The sequence below is a fragment of the Megalops cyprinoides genome, chromosome 16 (assembly GCF_013368585.1).
Source record: "Megalops cyprinoides isolate fMegCyp1 chromosome 16, fMegCyp1.pri, whole genome shotgun sequence".
Classification (NCBI taxonomy): domain Eukaryota; kingdom Metazoa; phylum Chordata; class Actinopteri; order Elopiformes; family Megalopidae; genus Megalops; species Megalops cyprinoides.
Window position 1 is genome coordinate 19248455 of NC_050598.1, and position 20288 is coordinate 19268742.

Consider the following 20288-nt stretch of genomic DNA (forward strand, 5'->3'; position numbering starts at 1 on the left):
CTGGATAAGAGTGTCTGCTAAATGCAAAAGTAACGTCAATAATGTAAATGTTGCTTGGCATCCGTTACATAAAGCCTGTGACTTTCTGACTTTTTGAAGTCTGTCAGCCTTTTTACATGTTCAATACTAGCAGTCCATAAACTAATTGCACTAACAGTCTGATTGTTCAGATCATACCATCAACTGAGGTCCAGATTCCCATAGTGCTAATAAAAAAGATCTGACTAAATTCAGTCAGACTCTGATTGGCTGATTAAATCCTTCCCTCTCCACCGCAACTGATGTGCGGAACAATGGCTGCCATGATGTATCATGTAGATGCATGCTCTGCATCAGCAGTGGATTAAGGAAGTAATTCCCTTGCTCTGCACTGCTTTGACATCGTTGGGTGACAGGCGGTTTATAAATGTGAGTTGTGAACAGCTTGGCTGGTGGTGATGAGAAAACCTGAGGACCTGCCATTTTCTGTCGCTGTCTCTCGTTTGATTGAAACAGCTGCGCAAGCTCGTCTTTTGGTATTTGCCTCATGTAATTCTGATCATCCCACAATACCCCATGGTTGAATTCCGCCCATGGAGTACAAGTTGGATTGTGGTTTTCATGACATATCAGTCTTAAATGCCTTCATGGCCTCATCAAAATCAGTTAGTTTGACTGGATGAGACCTGCCATTATCTTTAGTCTAGAAAACCTTGCAATGTAAAGAGATATACAAAAGATTCAACACTGCTGAAATTCAGGACTAGACTTAAGACTACTGTGTGAAGGAATCTGCAATGAACTCATGATGGGTCTCTATGGCAAAATACACATCGTTTGGAATTTACACATACAAATGCATTAGGGAGAAATTAATGCAAATAAACTTGGGGGGCAGAGAGGCCAAGCAAGAGAGAAATAATGCCATCGCTTACTTTCCGTTAAGTGATGTGACACCAACTGTGCTCCGGGGGGTGGACATGCTGGCCACATAATTCCACTGGCGTGCCTGTGGGTCCCACCTCTCCACTGTGTTCAGATAGCTCCATCCATCATGGCCTCCAACAGCATACATGGGTCCCTCCAGCACAGCGATCCCTGCCCAAAATAAAATGCAGAGCACCATGGTTTATGCTGGGTATCTTGGGAACCTGGCAAAATCAGTTCACAAGTCTGTGGAAGTTCAGGGTCAGGCCTGATTTGATTTTGAGGAGTTTTCTCGCATTTCTATCAGAAAGCTGCATTGAGTCATTTGTTTGTCTGTGAAAAAGCAACATTGGAATTCAAAAAGAGCAACTTCACTCCTGGATCCTACTGCAGTAAAACTTGTTTATTTGGAAAGACTCTATACAGAATAACTTACTTGAAGTATTACACATTGAGAAGACTGGCACATATGTGCAGGATACTATTTGTAAGCGAAGAGAGGGATGAATATCCCAACCAAACCATGGCAAACAGTCTGATTAGATTCAATTATGAGGCTTTTCATGAATAATACATCTTCAGAAATATTATTTGAACAGCAAAAATCAAATGTCACCCGATATGTGTTATATAAACACAAGGGCAGACTGTAACAGGATGCATGTGGAAATCAAATGATGCCTCCTGGATGAAGCCGGTCCCTAGGCCCCAAACTCGATTACGGCGAGGACTCCAAGTCGCCCAAGAATGGCCATTAAACATTCATGCTGCGTCCTTCCACCGCTCCTATTCCTGTACTGTGCAGAAGCGATCCCTTCCCTTTCTGTGCAAGCACCATAAATCTTTGGATGATGATACTTTTTGACAGACTTTCCACATTTAAATTGCTGTTTGAGAGGCTTGCGTTTGGACCCGCCCAGCAATGAGATAAAAGCAGAATGCCACCCCAGGATACAACGTGTACATAGAGGTATGCTTTCTAGCCCCGCACCAAATGACTCATCACAATCTAATGATTTTTTTTTTGTATTCTTTCCGAAAATTAATGCATTCTAAGATTGTGTCACTGGAACGAACTCATGAGCATAGAGCATAGATTTTTTTTTTTTTTTTTTTTGAACAACTCAGTTGGTAAGACTGGATTTGTGAAAAATGTTTACAAAAAATGAACGCGATACACAACTAGTGAATGACTCAAGCATATTGATAGTCAGAGTCATACAAATTGACAAGACACACCTAAGATGGACAGCATCCTTAGAGCAGTGCAAGAGTGAATCTACTGAACACTGAATGAACAACAAGAGTTGCTAGGGTTCAGACTTTATGCCCCACAGGGCAGGTTCTGTCAGTACCATCCTGCAGTTGAAAGAACAGAACACCATCCATACATCACCCACTGGCATACAGTCTCCACAGAAACAGGCCTCTTCATCACTAGGAAAACAGCACTGTGCTACACGTGATCTCTTTCACACACATGACTGCTCCATCAGTGATGCAGACCACCTCCGTCATTGCTATCAAACATGAATACACACACATACATACGCTACAAAAATCATCTTGGTAACAAAAGACAGTAAGGCTGGCAGAAACAAATTTAAGTCACATCTTTAGGCACTGTTCATCTAGTTTTAAGTCACCAACAGTGGCTCTTTCTGTAGTGAAACACAGTTACAGTAATACACACATTTTCAGTACATAACAAAAGTAAGCTGTGCTTATCTAAAGTAATTGTCTTGCAGTTGTTTACTTTCTACAATTCCATCATATATAACACCACTCCCACTTCCTCATAATGCACTTTTAATAGAACAGTAATTATTATGGGGACAATAATATTTAGGGAAAGCGCACAATGTATGTTTTGTCATCAGTGATGCCGCACACGCCCTGATTGTTGTTCAGGCACGGTGGAGATGAGTCATTTCTTTGTTATTGCGTAAACACATTCTACAAACAGGAAGACCTGGTAATGTTGTGCTATTATTGGTGCCGGGGGTCACTGTGAGGTGGCTAGTGTGTTTTTTTTCGTCATTGTCCACTCTGCAGTGCAAGCCGCCTCCCGGAGGAGGCTAACTACATATTGCTTCTTTTTTTTTTTTTTTTTCACGAGAGCCAGATTAAATTCAAGGAAAATTTGTCTTCACAGGTCCACAGTTCTCCCATTTCACACAGTTCATGGTGAAATTAATGAAAAAAATCTGACACGATGAAGTGAGTCTTACTGAAGCATATGCAGTGCCTAATCTCCTAGCAGCAGCTCGGCTTCCCTGACAGACATCTTGAGGAAAACAGATACAATGCAACCTGCTACCAAAACTGTTAACACCGCGCTGTCACATGATTCATGCATGCGCTGGTTGAAAGCCATGACTATTTTGAGTAAAGGTGTGAGATTTTTAGACTCACACACTGTGTTGTGAAAACCAGAAAATAACACCACAGTATCTCAGACTAAATACGTTTAATATCTCTAGTATCCTACTATTCAGATGATGCCATACGATGTAAGTTAGTGTGATTATTTTTCTGTGTTTTTCCTTTGTCCCCATTATATAATTCCTTAAAAAAAGCCATAAAAAGCTTACCAAGTCCATGCCTGTGGGTTGACATGGGGGGCATTGTAGACCACACTTTGGTTATTGGGTTGTAGCATTCGACCATGTTGGATGTTTTGAGACCATCCCTGCCCCCCACCACGTAAAGCTTGTTGTCGATCACAGCCACCCCAAACTGTAGCCGCCGTCCATTCATGATGCCAACCTGGATCCACCTGTTCGTGCGGAGGTCATACTTTTCAATCGTAGTAGAACCTGGGAATTAGCCAAGAAAGAGAAGCAATGGGTTTCCTCTAATCACTCTTTCTTGCCATACATTTTTTAGATGTTCATTCTGTGGGCTTACCTGACAAGAAAAAAAAATCAAATATCTTTGATTGACCATACCAATCATTTATAGATCAGTCTTGAAAGGCCCATGTAAGACCCATGTACAGGCCTTTTTCAAGTAAAGGTTAAAATGTTGTTCATAGTATTAGATAGATAGATTAATAGACAGACATACAGATAAACAGATAGAGAGATACACAGATAGATAGAGTAAATAATAGTTGTTGGTAAAATATTGATCATCAGACAGCATAACCTTCAAACACCATGTAAAATCTAAATTATTCTTGCTCACATTTGCAATGATTTTAAATGTGATCATATGATCAAAAGAAAATGTTTTACCATATACTTGATATTATACATTTTATGCTCTAAACTCAGCTCAGAGGACTGACAGCAGAACTCTAAAATGGATCAGCTTATAAGATGGACCCACCATTAAACAAGCCTTATGGATGTGCATGAGATTTCCCCTAAGGTCTCACCTTTTATGTGCCCAGATTCTTTTTCTTTCTCTCAAAGGAGCTGGAGTGGCAAAAGCCAGGAGTCTCTATTATCTCTGTACGCTTGCTCTCTTCACGAGCCGCCTTTAATTATTGTTTTATAGGCCAGGCAGCAGCTCCCGTTCAAGCGTCTGAGAGCAGAAATGTCACCGGTAGCAAGTTTTTCTCTGATTAATTGCTTGGCAAGTTGCACGTTATAATTTCTGCACATCCTAAACCGAGCCGGTAATGCCTCATGTTTCATTAATGCAGTGTTGTTCTGCTACCGGAGCGTGCACAGAGCCGTATGCAGAATAACTCAAGGGGAGGTACAACCAGGGATGGAAAATGCCTCGCCTGCAACATAATTAGCTCATTTGTATGATATTTGGAAGAAAAAGGGGGTCGGAGCTAATTGTTCAATTACGTTTGCTTCCGACCAGATGATACAAAATATTACCAAGGAGGTTGTAACACTAGCTGGCCAATGGGTGGGGCTCAATTAAAGTTTGACCTGATCTGTTAATCACAGATCTCAAAAACCCAGTATAGCAGATATACAGTACAGTATATATAGTAGAATAGTGGTTTCTTGAAAGATTTGCCATAAATCCTGCATCAGGAATGTGCTCAACAAACAGTCCAAATTAAAGCAACTAAAACCATGAGGACAGCTTCACCAAGTTATGACCATGTACTGGTAAAGTACATTAGTGTGCCACCAAGTTAGCTTTTTATTACAACTATCTGACTCATTATCAGGGTGTGAGACTCCTGTATAGTACATTACATTCATTTAGCAGATGCTCTTATCCAGAGTGACTTCCAACACAACAGAACACAGAATGAGTGTATCCATTCAAGTCGAATGAGCAACAGTGTCAGGCCAGGCTAACAACACTCCCAGACCAGTGAATGTGAGCTTAACATTATCCAAGCCCTACCCTAAGTTAACTTGTGCAAAGTGGCTAGACAGGGGAAACTACTAAAAAGAATGGGTGATACACAGGCACCATATTGAACATTCAATGCTACAAGGAAAGGCAAATTTCTTTGCACTTAAACTATCTGATTATACTTTAAGTGATAAATTGCAGGTTCAGCACAACATAACAAGCATCATTTCTCTTACAAAATAATTCTGCAGACTGCACAGCAATGGAGAACCATGATCCTAGCCACACTCCTTGAAACTGAGAAGCTACAGACAGTGGTAATGCTACCAGTTTATTAAGATATCATCAGGGACTAATGATGATGCTTTGAAAGAGGATGAGAAACTGGGGAGTCCATTTTGGATAGCTTCAGGACTTCAATGTTCAATGATATTCACCATTATGAAATATGTAAAAATTGATACAATCCTGTATCTTAAAACTGCTTTTATAAAGGCATACATAATTTTAAAAAAGATGTCACATTTCCACCACAGCACATGAGACACATTTTATGATGATCAGTTCATCTGTGTGGAGCTCTGTGAAGTGTTACTTTGTCCTTCAGGCTGGTTTAACATAACTCACCCTGTGACAAAGAGACAGCCACAGTTATGTCAATCCCTATTATTGAGAGATTGAATCCCCTCTATGGCCACAATAAATCAAAACCCATCTGCCAAAAGGAACAAGCCAAATGCAAATAGATTTATTGCGCCGGCCTTCAAACAGAAAATTTACAGGTGGTGCAAAATTTGTGGGTTGGCTGTTGTCCATTTACTTAGTGTACATCCTTGTCGAGTGTGACTGTCATGGCTTACAGTTGGGTATACAGTATTATGCATACACACAACTGAATGTTCACTGAAGAACACTGCACAGGCTATGGTGCAGTCCCAACACCTTTGCTACACAGATAAGGTTTTCGTGTGACTGGGTCCCTCGAGCTGGGCTCACCTTTGGTTGCATCCATGCCCCCTACTGCATAAAGAGCGCCCACTGTGGACTTGCGGGGTTTGGTTCTGGGGCTCTGGAGCATGGGCCGGCGCTCTGGCAGCAGATGATACTTCATGGCTTCCATGAGGAGCTTCTGACACTCCAGGTCATCAGAAAACATCTTATTATTTTCAAGGTCAGCAAGGAGCTGAAACATGAAATATAAAAAAGGGATTAGACAGCTTTAACCTATAGGATATGTTTGTCTGTGCATTTGAAGGAAAGGACTGCAGATTCTGTTGCAATTAGTCAAATTTTATATGCAATGAGAGCACAACACTGAGATGTTGTAAGAAACAGCTTATGAAAGAATAGAGAAAAGTGAACTGCTCTGGATATGCAGATTCTTGACTAACATGTACACCCATAGGTTTGAGGTTTAAACTAATACAGGCCTAATTTGGAGTGAACATGTATAAATAGCATAGCTCATGCTTATAGAATGCACCAGATATATGAGAGAAATTGATTTCATGTGTTAGAGGCAAGCTTTGATGTCATCCATCAAATGTCTGCATTTCATTAACGCCCACATTCAAGACTAGAATGACAGGGAGGCCTCAGGCAACACAATTACAGTATACTTGCAGCTTACCACAGGGTACTGCCATACACCCACAACTTAGCTACTTATCAAGCTCTTGGATTTCTATGAGTTGCAAGGGGGCTGTATGATAATGTGTCTTTTCAGATGTTTTCACAGACATGCTCAGTGTGAAATGACCCCAGACCAACTAATGGCTAAGATCAGCAGTTGGCTCTCTCCTGCTATTGCTGAATTTCATATAGCATAAATGTGTTTCTGATCGATAACCTCCATTCAATTCTGTGTGAGATGTTGCTCGTCCAACCTCATTACCTGTTAACAAATAATACAAACTGTGTCTGTTGTTATGTCATGGGATTGTTATGATACATTCAAGTGATATTCCAAAGTATTTGCTATTATCAGCACATTTATTCTGCCAACACTCAACAAAAATTGATATTTCCCACATATTCCCTCCAAAAAGGCAATATTTAAAAAGGCATATTAAAATGAATCTCTATTCATATGGTTTTTATTATTAATAGCAGCTTGGGTCTCTCTCTCTAAAAAATCTCTTCCCTGAGGGGTTGGCTTGTATAATGGCCATTGCCAGACTGTACCCTTTAATTAACAAAATATTATTTAAAAAAATAATGGATGATGGATTTTCATTTAAAACTTTAACAATCATCCTCATAGAATATTATTTGATTAAATAAAGGACATTATTCCTATTATTGGATAGAATGACAACATAAAAGAGATCTGAAGATTTCATATTGGCTCTGATCTTCTTGTTTCCTGCCCATTCTTTGGCTGCTCAGTCTTTCTGATTGAATTATGAGGGCGGTATTTGCTCTATAATGGCCAAATGGTATAGACAGTTTGCCCTGAAAAGCCATTTAGATTTGAAGCTGGCCTTTCAGAAAAGCATGAGGAATTTTCCTCCATTAATCCTGTTGTCAGTTTTCATATAAATGACAACTTTTGAGAATAAATGTAAAACATAGTGACAACTTTAGAGAATGTAAGACATATAGAATAAAGACCCAAAGCTGATCAATGATGGAATTGGCACAAGCCTTAAACAAACCGTTTGTGGAATTCACAACTGAGGGGGAAAAGGTTCTACAGTTTACAGATGGAGGATTATAGTTTAATGCCACCTTGCATGCAGTCGCTTTATAGTGAATTAAGGGAGATCAGATGCACTGGTAGAGGAACACAGGAATTGCAGAGAATGTTGCCAGCTCTTGAGTTGGCATTTGTCAGATGGCCCTCCAAAGGTTTCTTCTTGTGGCCAGAAATCAAAATGAGCGGGACTGTAGGTAACGCAGAGGGAGATTTCTTTCTTTCTTACATTGTAGGGCACTTGGGCATGACACACACATAAAGTGCTTTTGTTAGCTTTTGTTTTGCTTTTGGTGTTCTTGCATTTTGTTGTTTGGATTTTATTGTGAGCTCCATTCATAATAATTACTGATGTAATAATCACATGGAAAAACAGGGAGAATGATTCTCCCTAAAAATGGGATAGTCATTCCTACATTAACACTAGCATTGTGTAATTAGTCATAAGTGTAAGAATCAAGCAATCCAGGCTATTTGTGCTCCCTTACAACAAGTAGTATGAATCTCAGCCAAAGGCAACAGCACATACAAGTGAAATTAAATAAATAAATAACTAAACAAAATAAATTAAAATGAAAAACATGTTGAAATATATCTTGTTTAATCCCTGCTGTGGTGCTTTGCCTTGAATTCAATCAGCTGTTTTTCCAAATGGGAAGCCACATTTGCATTTGCCATTATTTTCACTCTGAAAGCATTTGATTTTGCCAACTCATTCTGAAAGTTAAATCTGATACTGAAACTTCAAAAATCATGTTCAGAACTCAATACCTCAGATAAAGGGTACATTTAATAATGTACATCTCAAATTATCTTGCCATTTCCAGAACAGCGGGCTTGTTTATTGTTGTTCATGATATGTTCACGATTTTCGAGAATAGTAACATTTTCAAGGACTTTCAAGGACCTTGGGAACTTTGTAAAAAGGATCATCGTGTCCAGGACAGATGTGATTCTTATATGCAGAGTGCACCATACTAAAAGCTAAGAAAGGGAATATTGTATACACACAAGTCACAATAAATATGACTAGATCACAAAATTGTTAAGATGGCTAGACTGATAGCCCAATCAGCCCACCTGGGGGGGCAGGAGGGGCAGGCGGATGTAGGCGAGGAGGAGGCCAAGGTCCTGCTGCCGGTGCTGGACATCGTGCCGCACCCACATCATTAGCGCCTGGAAAATGGTCTCCTCGTCCGGCACATTGATGTCGTCACTGGCCAGGAGCTTCACGATCTCAGCCGTGGGGAGCAGCAGGAATTCCTGATTCTGGATAACCTCAAGGAAGTGTTCCTACAACAGAGGTAGTGCCCTAGGATCTTAATGGATTATGAAACACCAAACAGGACGCTGTGTCCTGAATGCAGAATTGCATTCCAACTAGAACAGAAAATACATTAAATTTTGCTTCACACTGTTAGCTAATAGTTTTCTAACAGCAAGCAAATCAAGAGCTCATCAACAGACGATCAACAACAAAAAGGATTCACGGCTTAATACAAACTACGAGGCTCATATACATTCAACCCATTTTTGAACAATACGCTTCGTCCTTAAGATTGAGGAATCTTAACAACTTTTCCTTTTTTAAATACTTCATTACTAGCTTGGCAGTCACCAACATGAGAAAAAAACTTGGAATCTATGCCAGTGCCAACTTTAATAATTGAATACCCATTAAAATGTATTTATCTTATGTTTCTGTTCAGCTCCCCGAAATTGAAAGCGTTTGCTTGATTGCCTCTACAGTGATGGTCTTCCATCGAGGAACTGCTCTATAATGCTCTAAATATAGCAGCATGCTGAAGGCAGAGAAAATCCTCTGCTTGGTCCCCTTCACACATGGTTGTTCTGTTATTTATTGCACAGTAGGGATCCTTATGATGCATGCAATGTATCTGTGACCAAATGCTGGAACACAGCACCTTACAAGTAAGAAGGCTAGGCTTAGTATTGATCATTTCAATCTGTTCTAAATCACTTTGCCTCTACCAAATATCTTGGGTGCTCAGGCTTTTAGAGCTTAGCAAGAGACCTTTTAATGAAATGGGCTCCATTCATTGATCTAATAGGGTTTCACTTAATGTAGATCCATGTCCTACAACCACTGTCTGACATTGATACAGAATCATTATTGGCAATTACCATCACATGCATACCAAAGATAGCTAATTGAATTACATTAATTGCACTATGCTACACATTCATTTCAAAGAGTCATTTTGTGAGATAAACAATCTCAGTTACAGCTTACAGAGGGACTTGTTTTTGCCAGAGCTCAGCTTACTATACATATAAGCATTTCTTGGGAAAAAATGAATGTGACAAGAGATATGTATTATAGGTAAACTTTGTCAAAGAAAATCTGGAGAAAAATCCCCTGCTAAACCCATCACTTGCATGACCTATTCACCATCAGCATGTCCTTTTCGGAGAAAAATAAGATGAAAAATAGGAGTGCAAAGCTAAACTGGAAAAATACTGAAAAGGGAATATCAAGACATTGTGTTGCAGCTCACAAGCATCTATTATTAACAACATTTTTATTATTAATTCTGTTGTACATCTGTTGTCTTAACTGTGTTGTTCATCCATAATTTGCAAAGATTAGTTTTGAGTTTTCTGTTCTCTGACTGGACTCTCCATTGGAGACCAAAAACATAAATGGATAAAAATGTAAAACCAATGGGATAATATATACTTGCATTATGGCAATTAAATCGACTTCCTTCATATACCAAAAAAAAATTCTACATCTTAACTGAAGTTTTATTTTGATAGGGACAGGTGGAAATCTTTTGCCAGTTTTGTTATGGCAGGGTTATTAAAAACCTAAAGACTAGGCTTAAAGCAGCGCTGTTTAGGTAATCAGCGTGTCAACGCTTTCACAGAAAGGAACAGGATGTCACGATCACACAGTCGGGGAAAAAGGGCTTTCAAAATAGAACTGTTAATCTGAGCCCAGGAGATAGAGGGACAGGAAGCTGTGCAGCGTGCATGTTCATTATTGAAGTGATCAAACAGGAAGTTGTCCTGTTTGTGTCTTCTGGTTGGATGAACCTCTCCACTCCAGGCCGCCCAATGTAAACAGCTTGCGCAGATGTCCTTTAGGAGATAACAGCCCATCTCCTGAGTCGTTTCCGCTTTTGATCAGGCATTTCATCCGGTGAATGTGTGCTCTGGATCTAGACTGACACCCCCACCCCCACCCCCAGCTCTCCTCTTGCCTTGCTGTTCTCCTGGACATCGCTGACATGAGAACATGATGACCTGTTGGCACGGGTTTGGAAAAACTGTGCTCGTTACAAAAACCTGTCATTTTTCACGCAGGAAAGGGTCACTGTCCTCAAAATACTTCCACAAAGTTGATCAAAGGCGGATGCACAAAGACAGCTGTGACAGTGCTTTTCATTGTAAGGTCTTGAGTTGCTTTCATTCTCTTTTGAACATCGAAAGACGGGAAAGGAAACATTAAAGTGTAAAACTACAAGGAGTCTGGCATTTTTAAGTAGGGAGGCCTTATGTGACCCAACAGATAAAGCCAAGGATTACAACTAGACTTTATTATTCTTTAGTTTGTTTTTTAAAATTACCACAGGAATAAACACTAAAATGTCCCACATACAGGCCACCGCAGTGCAAACTGCATAGCACTTAGGCCTGGTTAAATGTGTGCTTTCTATAATCAATAAGCAGCTGACATACCACTATAATAGGTGGTATATTGTTATATATTTTTGTACTTTAAAACAGTACAGTGTTTACCACATGCTGTCAGAAATCATAATACGCTATAGCTGGCTTGCAATGACTTACCTTTCCCCCTGTACTGATTATGATAAGGTTTTGTGATTCTCTAGGGTGGAATGTCTTACAGGGTCAGAAATGTGAGAGCTGGGTCTTATCAGCAGCCCTGTGTGTCATCCCAGTAATCACAGGCCTAGTCTTGGTGGCTTTGCGAGGACCTGCACTGCCATCACTATGAGCCACTGCACAAACCTTATGACACCTATAACACTGGGGTGGTTCCAGCAGCACATATATCATCAGAACTGACAACCCAAAGCCAGGCCCAGTGGTCTGCAGTGCAGAGTCAGATTAATGCCCACCCTCTGGCATTGGGGGTCTCAGTTTATCATAGGTCGCCATGTAGTGGGCTCCCAACACCCATCCCCCACATAATACCTACATTACCATAATAAAAGGTTTTAAGTTGATGTGTTGTAAATGTAAATGTTGTTCTCCATAATTTACACATAAACCTTTCTTACACTGCCTGGTCCTCATTCTTTCCACAGATTAATTCATAACAGGGGGGATGAATTCACAACAGAGCTGAAAACACTGTACGTCTCTCTTTCATGAGTATTAAGATTCCTGCAGAGAGTGCCTTGCCACAAGAGGCCATCATGTTACTGGCATGTATAATTGTGCATTGTGTGCAGCAGGGAGGTGTGGTGCATTTACCATTGTGTAGCTGTGGGCCACATTGAGGAGATCCATACACCCTTGGGCGTCGGCGAAAGACCGGATTCCTAGGCAGTTTGAAGGGTGGAGCTGCTTCATGAGGAAGTTGCAGCATACCTCAATGACCTGGGAGAGCTGCAGCAGGCAGGCAGCTGCCAGCAGACTCTCAATCGTCTCCTCCTTTAGCTCCAGCACACCTGTCCATCAACCAAAGACACCACAGCTAAACAGCCACATCTCACAGAATTGGTCATAAGCAAACCACCCCCAACACAACAGAACATCTGAGCAACCATTTGCACAACCAAATGCACAGTACACCTAAACAAGGTCAAGAGACAAGAGAACACCTGTGCAGTTACCAAGATAACGTGTAACTATTACATAGACGGATGACAGGTTTCTTGCAAAATCAACCAAATACCTTTTTATTTCAGTGTAGTATTACCATATTACTTGTTAGAACAGCAAATTATGTGATTTTCACTAACCAACCCTGAAATACATATTTCATTAATAATAACTTCAGTGAGCTGTGAGCCAAATTGATTATGTCATATAAAGAAAAAAGAAAAAAAAAAATCAGTTTCCCCATTTGCTGAAAGACACAGTGTTTGTCTTGGACTGAAATACTCTTGGCTTCAATTCTAATGGAAAACAGTTGCTAACAAGACACATTCTGTGAAACAACAGCAAAGATGGGGTTGCTAGGCCTTAAAAGTGATTAATGATTGAGACTCATTTGGATACATCACACTGATGCTCTCTGAATGCAATACAGCACAGCAGCAGGCTGCTGTTGTGTATTCTAGAGATGTAGAGGTATATTCTAAATTCCTGCAACAGCCAGAGAGATTCTGTTAATCTTACAACTCAGTACAGCAGTGTGACAATATGATTATGAAAATGAACTGCAATCAAAAGTTGCAGGTTTGAGTCATGGATGTGACACGGCTGTTGCATCCTTGAGTAAGGAAATTCAAGGAACTGGGTTACTTCAGCAAATATCCAGCTGTAATCACCCTGGATAAGTGCATCACCTAATAACTAATAAATACATTAAGACTGTAGAGAATGTGAAACAACGTGACATGTCTGAGACTACATTGCAGGATCGTATTCTATGATTGCACTGTACAGTTGTTTCAGGTAAGTAGCTGAAGCAATGAATGGGCCCCCTGGCGAGTTTGCCAATGGCGAGGGAGAAGGAGGTGGAGTAATGGGTTTTTAATAACACCGTGCAGCTGCCCAAAAGAACAACTGCAATCGAAATCATTTGGGCTCAGCATGGCTTTGCTAACAAGGCCCATTGATTTGCTCCATTGATACACGGGTGAGACGATTCCCAACAGCGTAATTGAAGGCCTCATAAATCTGAACCTGTGTCATGCATTCCTGGTAGTTTTCCAGAAAAATCGCAGCTAATTGTTTTTAATGTTATTGAGCAACATTGAGATAATTCTGTAATATGTACACAAATATCAATATGCTGTGATAGGGAAAGCTTGTTTCCTCTGCCTCCTGATGAAGTAACTCAAAAGAAATCACTCAGCTATGTCACCAATTAAATTACATTGTGTGTCTCCTTCAATGACAAAACACTGTTCCTGGAACAAGATCCAAAATCTTGTGAATCCAAGATATATTTTAAATCGTATGTATACATATGCATACTCATGCTTTCAAAATGAATTTAATTAATCTCCAATAGCTCCCAATTTATCCCCCTTTAAAAATAAAAAAACAGACTTCTAGAGGTCTTATACCAGATATGACAAATCTGAATTCCCAAAGAATGTTCACAAGGAAAATGAGATTTTCATATTCATGGTCTGCACTGATGGCCTCCTCTGTGCGCCTCACAGCTTCACAGCTTAGCTTTTATGCTAAATGTGAGAGGATTTTATAGGATGCAAAACAAACTGCTCTGTCAATGTATCTTTTCTAACTCACAAAATACACTACAGCAAGCATAAAGAGGGTGGCTTTAAATTAGTATCCTTGCAAGCTCCAAAAAAATGAATTAGTGGATTGCAAGTATGAGCAAGCCAAGCCTGTTAGTGGCTGTTTTTCACAGAGCAGTGATTTAGCGCTCAAACACTCTCCCACATAAATCTGCCTTATTAGCAGTGTGAGGGCAACAAGCCCCCTCTCCACTAATAAAAGCACCAACATGTATAGCTTCTTCTAGCTCCTTAAATTACATTGGCAGATATAAACATTACTTTGCCATATTACTCAGGCTTAACTGTATGGAGGGGGTGGTCGTGTGGTTTACGAGCAGCACTTACCGGTGTACGCATAATGAACCAGCGATCTTAAAGCTTCTGGATCCACACCTTCCATCTTGATCTCCTCTTGCTTGGCCTCCCGCACGTCATTGGTGAACATTGCAGCAAAGTAGTCGGAGACAGCACTCAGCACAAGCCTGCAATCCGCGAGGAAGGCAATGATCAACCACCTCGACACCAGTCCCAAAAGTCCAACAGACGTCAACTGGCCTCATCTGAGTAATGAAGCTGAAAGCCATTCGTCTGGATTCTCAGAATGAGATCAACAGGGGAGCTCACATTTTCCTTGTTCCTTAATGGTGCTGTGTGACTACTTGAACAGGGGACCAAGATTCACAGCTCACTGTTTGTTTGAGGAGTCATTAGCGCTCAGTTTAAGTATTGCTTTTTTTCTTCCCTCTCAGACTGAGGAGACTATGATTAAGAGAGTACAACACCAAAGAGGAGCTCTCACAGAGTGTAGGCAATGGACTAATTAAGAGAGAATGACACTACAGCAGATGCATTCACAAAATCAAGGCCGAAAAATAAGCTATCCTTTACATAGACTGAAATCCTTACCTTAGACAGGCAGTTGCAGAGCAAAAGTGTGTTGTGCTTGTCAAATAGTATGTAAAAAATTATATGCAATTTAGCAGTCCAAAAGTTTCCAAAAAGCTATGATCTTTATTTATTTATTTACTTGCCTTTTTGTAAAATGGCAGAAAGCAGCAGCAGTTTGATGCTTGTGTTTGGCGGGTGTGTAGCAAAATTAGAGGCAGAGGGATCAAAGGCAAACATTGCAGGGGTAGGGAAAAGGTCAGCCATTTCTTTTAAGCGAGTAAGGCCTAGCCACAGGAGACAAGCATAGCACAAAAAAGCTCTGATATTAAATGAATGAATTCGCCTCACTCTGAGCTTTCCCCTCGTTGGGAAGAAAAAACAGAATTTTCTCCTTTCATGAAATTTTTTTTGTTTTTAGTTTTAGATACTTTCCAATAATCTTCTGAGAGGGGCTGCAAATAACTCCTTTGTGAAAGCAGCACAGTAAAGCTCACAGGTCAAATGTTAGCAATAGCCTTTGTCCTTTCACCAGCGGTGGTCAATGGCTTACAAATCGAGGAGGCAGAGAATTTAACTTTTACAATGCCAATGGTTCTGAATCTGTTTTTTGTGATCAATTTTAGCAAGGAGCACACACCCACGATCTGGTTCCTTTTTAATTAATTGCATGGTAACCTTTATGCAATTCAAAATAAACAGTTTTAATTGCTACAAAGATACCAGGTTGCATAAAATAATTCTGATTACTGCAAACTTTGAACTAACTTATTGTCTGTAATTAAAACAATATATGAAATGCAAAAAGAAAGAGGTGAAACACTTAGCTGCAATGAAGTATGTGACTGAACAATGATCCATCATTCACCTGTGAGCAGGGATCTTGTGGTCTCCAGCAATCAGTAGTACATCGCAGAGTTGCTTGTGTTGGAGATAGTTCTCCATCTTGCGGAAGGTCTGCTCTGCATGGTTCATAGCCTGGAAAAACTCATCTGAGCCATGGGAGTTCATCCTAGAGTAGGTAGTTAGAGACAACCTGCAGAAACAGAGATGAAGGAAGACATGAGACAGTGTACAAAAAAGGTTCCTCCATATGAAAGGTCAAATACTGTGGGTAAATGTGACTGCAATGTGTGATTTTGAATTACAGTTCATTTTGAGTTCCATTTACACTTAAAGTATCCACAATGTCATATCAAACAAAGGCGCATTCATCTTGATGCCCTTTGTTGTGAGCGCATATAAATTGTACTTCAGCGCTGATCAGAGGGTTTCAGCCTCAGGACTGAGAGAGCCATACGGTGCTTCAGATAGATCACCGGACCTGTGAATCAGCGAATGATCTGAACAGATAGAATTCATGCCTTTTTCCCAGTGTATCATTTATAGGTAGTCTTGAAGTCAGACATGACAGACATGAATACAGAAACAAAAAAATTCCAATGGGGGAGTAAACAGCGTGGCCAACTCCTGCCATTTAATTAAAATGCCCTGCTTTTCATGGGCATAGACGTTTCATGGGATCTGGCTTCTTCACAGCATCAGTATTGTAGCAGTGCAAATGTTGAGCCCCTCTCCCAGCAGACTGCTAGATTACACACTGTTGTACAGCATCTAAATAATCCTTCAAACTCCTGGCAAACACAGCATGCTGTATGTGTTTATGTCCTTCATGGAGAAAATCCTCTTGCTGGTTTTAAATTTCAGACCATGTAAACAGTCCAAATTGTTTGTTGAAAGTTGAGGACACAACTTACTCTTTTTTAAGATGCAAAGCACTGGGTATTTGTGCATGAAGGATGGCTTTCTTTTTCTTTTCTTTTTTGCCAGTATGCCCCTTAACTTTTTCAGTATTGAAGCAAATGGCAAATAGTATTTGAGGAATGCTGGTAAGAACCTTGTAAAAATGCAAATTTCAAGACAGATGTACAGTGATAGAAGAAAGAAAGGTTTTGAAAACAAAACCTTTCAGGGCAAGATGAGCTGAATTACTAAGAAGGGATGGCATATTAAGGCATGGTATGTTCATATTAAATAGAATTAAATAAAACTTCACCACCAATCAAATAATTGATGGTATGGTTTATTAAAGAATTTAGATAATGAACTCAATAAAACCATGGCAAAAATAAATTAAATTAAATTACTTTTTCAATTCAAGTTATGTTTAAATATGATGGCTTGCAATTCCACATGCCAATGTCAAGTTACTTTTATCAAGTTGCAATTCAATTTGAGCCTTCTTTTATTAATTTGGGTTAATGTGTGCAAATGTGTCAATCAAAAACTGAGCCTCCTGTGCATCAAATAACTCAGTATTCCATTCAGTTTTCTTTGGTCAGTCAATACAATGAGGAGAGTCTGATTTACAATGTCTTAAATACAAGTAGTTTCCACATTTTGAGAATCAGTGCCTCCTGTTCACCTCTGTGGAATTAATGTTGCACGCCACTGCTCTCCAAACAAACCTGGTTTCTCCTGGCGAATTGTCCATCACAATCACATCTGCACATTTAAAATACCTGTTCATTGCATCATTAATAAGACTACACCTCAGGCCATCCCATTCCCAATGCAAATACTTTGAGATGTGACATGTTATTATTGTTGGTATGAGAAACTGTAATCTGGTAGTCATACATTTTCATATTGCAAATATAAATAAAAGATTTGCATTTGCTGTGTTTGCTGCCAGTACACTATCCAGTGCTCCAATATGTAGTTTTATTAGAGGTTTGGTAATATATTATTGAATATTAAAGCAGTCCCCAAGTGCATAGGTGCATAAAAACTGCAATTACGGAACAGTTACACAGAAATTGAGAGTGTAATGACAGCATCATTGCATATGCATAGGCACACCTTAATGAAGTGTGACCATTAAAATGGATGTCAACCCTGCAATCACTATACACACCACCAAGTCGTCAGAGCTAATGGCCATGCAATTTACTGTACATGTTATTGTTGATGGATCTGGATTTTGTTAATGGGGTAACTGCAGGGTAGCAAGGATTATTGGTTGTCATTGTATGTTTGAAGGTCAAGTAAGTAAAATTGCCTGAGAGGCAATAGCGAAGCACCACTATAGGCAGCACTAGAGATGCAAAAACACACAAAAATGTTCAAGTATCTGTTAAGCATTAACAGAGATGTGTTCCCACAAGGATTTGTTTATTTGTAAGACCCCTGCTTCATTGAAAGCTGTATTATCTTTAAAAGGCTCAATTATATTTATCTAACATGTTAAAATGATGCCCTTAACAATGGGTGCCTCCTACCTCTAGTCGGGTGTTCACTGACTGAGTCACCATTGCAGGAGTTCCTTAGGAAAGTTGTAAACACAATCCGCAGGGTAAATTAAAAAGCCTCTAGTTAATTACATGCCCCAGCAATCAAGTTGTTATCGCTGTGTAAATCCAACATGAGAGTTGGGGTGGCAGAATCAATGGTTTCTGACTGTTCTGACACAATCTGGGAAAACAGCGCATGAAATTTCACCTAATGCTCCCAGGGGGTCCAAAGAGCAGACTAACAGGCCAAGCAGACTCTTAGTAATGAGACCTGTTTTCAGCATTCAGTTGAGAGGGTAAGTGAAAAGAAAAAGCAACTCCTTCAGTTTTGGACCAAGAAGTATCCTTGTCTCTGTGATCTCTGTCTTTTTTTTCCGCTGGGTACATCCACATTGCTTCTAAAAAAAGGAAGGCACCGGAATGGCTCTTGTGCATAGATTGTCTGCTTTTTATCCCTCCATCCGGCCCTCTGGGGTGCAGCCATCACATTAATATTTGCAACCTGGGGACAGTTTGCAAGCAGTCGCCTGCTAGCGTATCAAAGATTCGAGGGGGTTGTTCTGATGTGTTGCCATAAAGAGCAGCTCAGTTCTAATCAGCAACTGATTTGATCAAAGACGCACGCTCCATCTCCTCAGACACGAGGCAACCGATCTGATGAAAATGTTATGCTTGCTTGCATCTCCGGCTGCATTATTTTTTCTTCATTTTGCTGTAATTAGAGATGCTATTTCTCTCTTCCAACACACAGGCAAGGGGTGCAGGAGGACAAGAGAGAGTTCAGGGGGTTCACAGCGTCGCTGGGAGATCAGGGCCGGTGCTCAGGCCTCTGTGTGACTGATTCTGTCAGTACAGCCTTGCGCACTTGAGAATGCTTAGATGTGCAAAGCATCACCAGCAGCTTGGCACATCTGTGGCGCAGAGGGCAGCAGGCGGATGATGAGAAGATTGTGCATCCAAGCATATATGGCTGGGGGCAGCTAATGCAGGGCTGAGCATATAATATCAATTCTTTATCTTTATGTAAGTCATGAGTCAGTGTAGAGGACAAATCAATAACTTGATCCACATATGGCTCTCACATTTTAGTGTTGCCATTATGTTTAATATTTGAGAGAGGTCTTGAGTCTCTCCAGAAATCTACCTCCTATAATCTGTCTACATATGGAAGTGGTGGGGATGGGGTTTTTGACATGACATTTTGTTCTTGTGCTTTTACATATGTGTGATGTATCAACAATGACCCTGGCACAAAATAGTAGTCGCCTAACATAACACTACATTTCTGTCATCTTCCTTATTTCATTGGAAATTGACCAGAAACAAACTGTAGTTTGATAGCAATTACAAACTACCTGAAACACTGAGAAATTTATAGTAACTCAAATTGAGCTGAGGAATTTTATGAGAGGCCATAAAAAATGATTAACAAAGTCCCAAACTACTTGTCAACGGCCAATGAATTACATCGATCAGACACAAATCTCATCTGAAACTCATGAAACACTTGCCTCCTTGGCTTTCAATACAGATGGTACAAGCGTCTTAGTTTTTCATGATTAAAAGGATAGCATGAAGTGATGCAGTCCACTGAATTTCAGTGCTTTGATTCCAAACTTCACTGCAACCTTTGCAGGCTTTTGTGGCATGCCAAGAAGTTAACTGTCCCCCTGTCAAAAATTTAATTGCAATGTGATTGGGCTTTGATCTCTAATGGAATTAGACAAGGCTCTCAGCATCTGTGAATGCTATGGTATAGACCCACCTGAGAATCCAGAATTCATTTAGGTTCACGGCTTAGATATTACCTCCAAAGTGCAG

The 20288-nt window shown here is 40.1% G+C and overlaps 1 protein-coding gene across 1 annotated transcript in view; it reads right to left on the reverse strand.

The window, feature by feature from the left end:
- The window catches only part of klhl4 (kelch-like family member 4), a 101759-nt gene that overhangs the window by 4818 nt on the left and 76653 nt on the right, over positions 1-20288 (reverse strand). Inside the window, exons 4-10 of the mRNA XM_036549135.1 lie at positions 16043-16210; positions 14635-14771; positions 12344-12540; positions 8957-9169; positions 6178-6364; positions 3501-3725; positions 915-1077 (exon numbers count right to left, since the gene is read on the reverse strand). Coding sequence (XP_036405028.1) covers positions 915-1077; positions 3501-3725; positions 6178-6364; positions 8957-9169; positions 12344-12540; positions 14635-14771; positions 16043-16210 — 1290 coding nt within the window. The remainder of the gene's footprint in view (positions 1-914; positions 1078-3500; positions 3726-6177; positions 6365-8956; positions 9170-12343; positions 12541-14634; positions 14772-16042; positions 16211-20288) is intronic.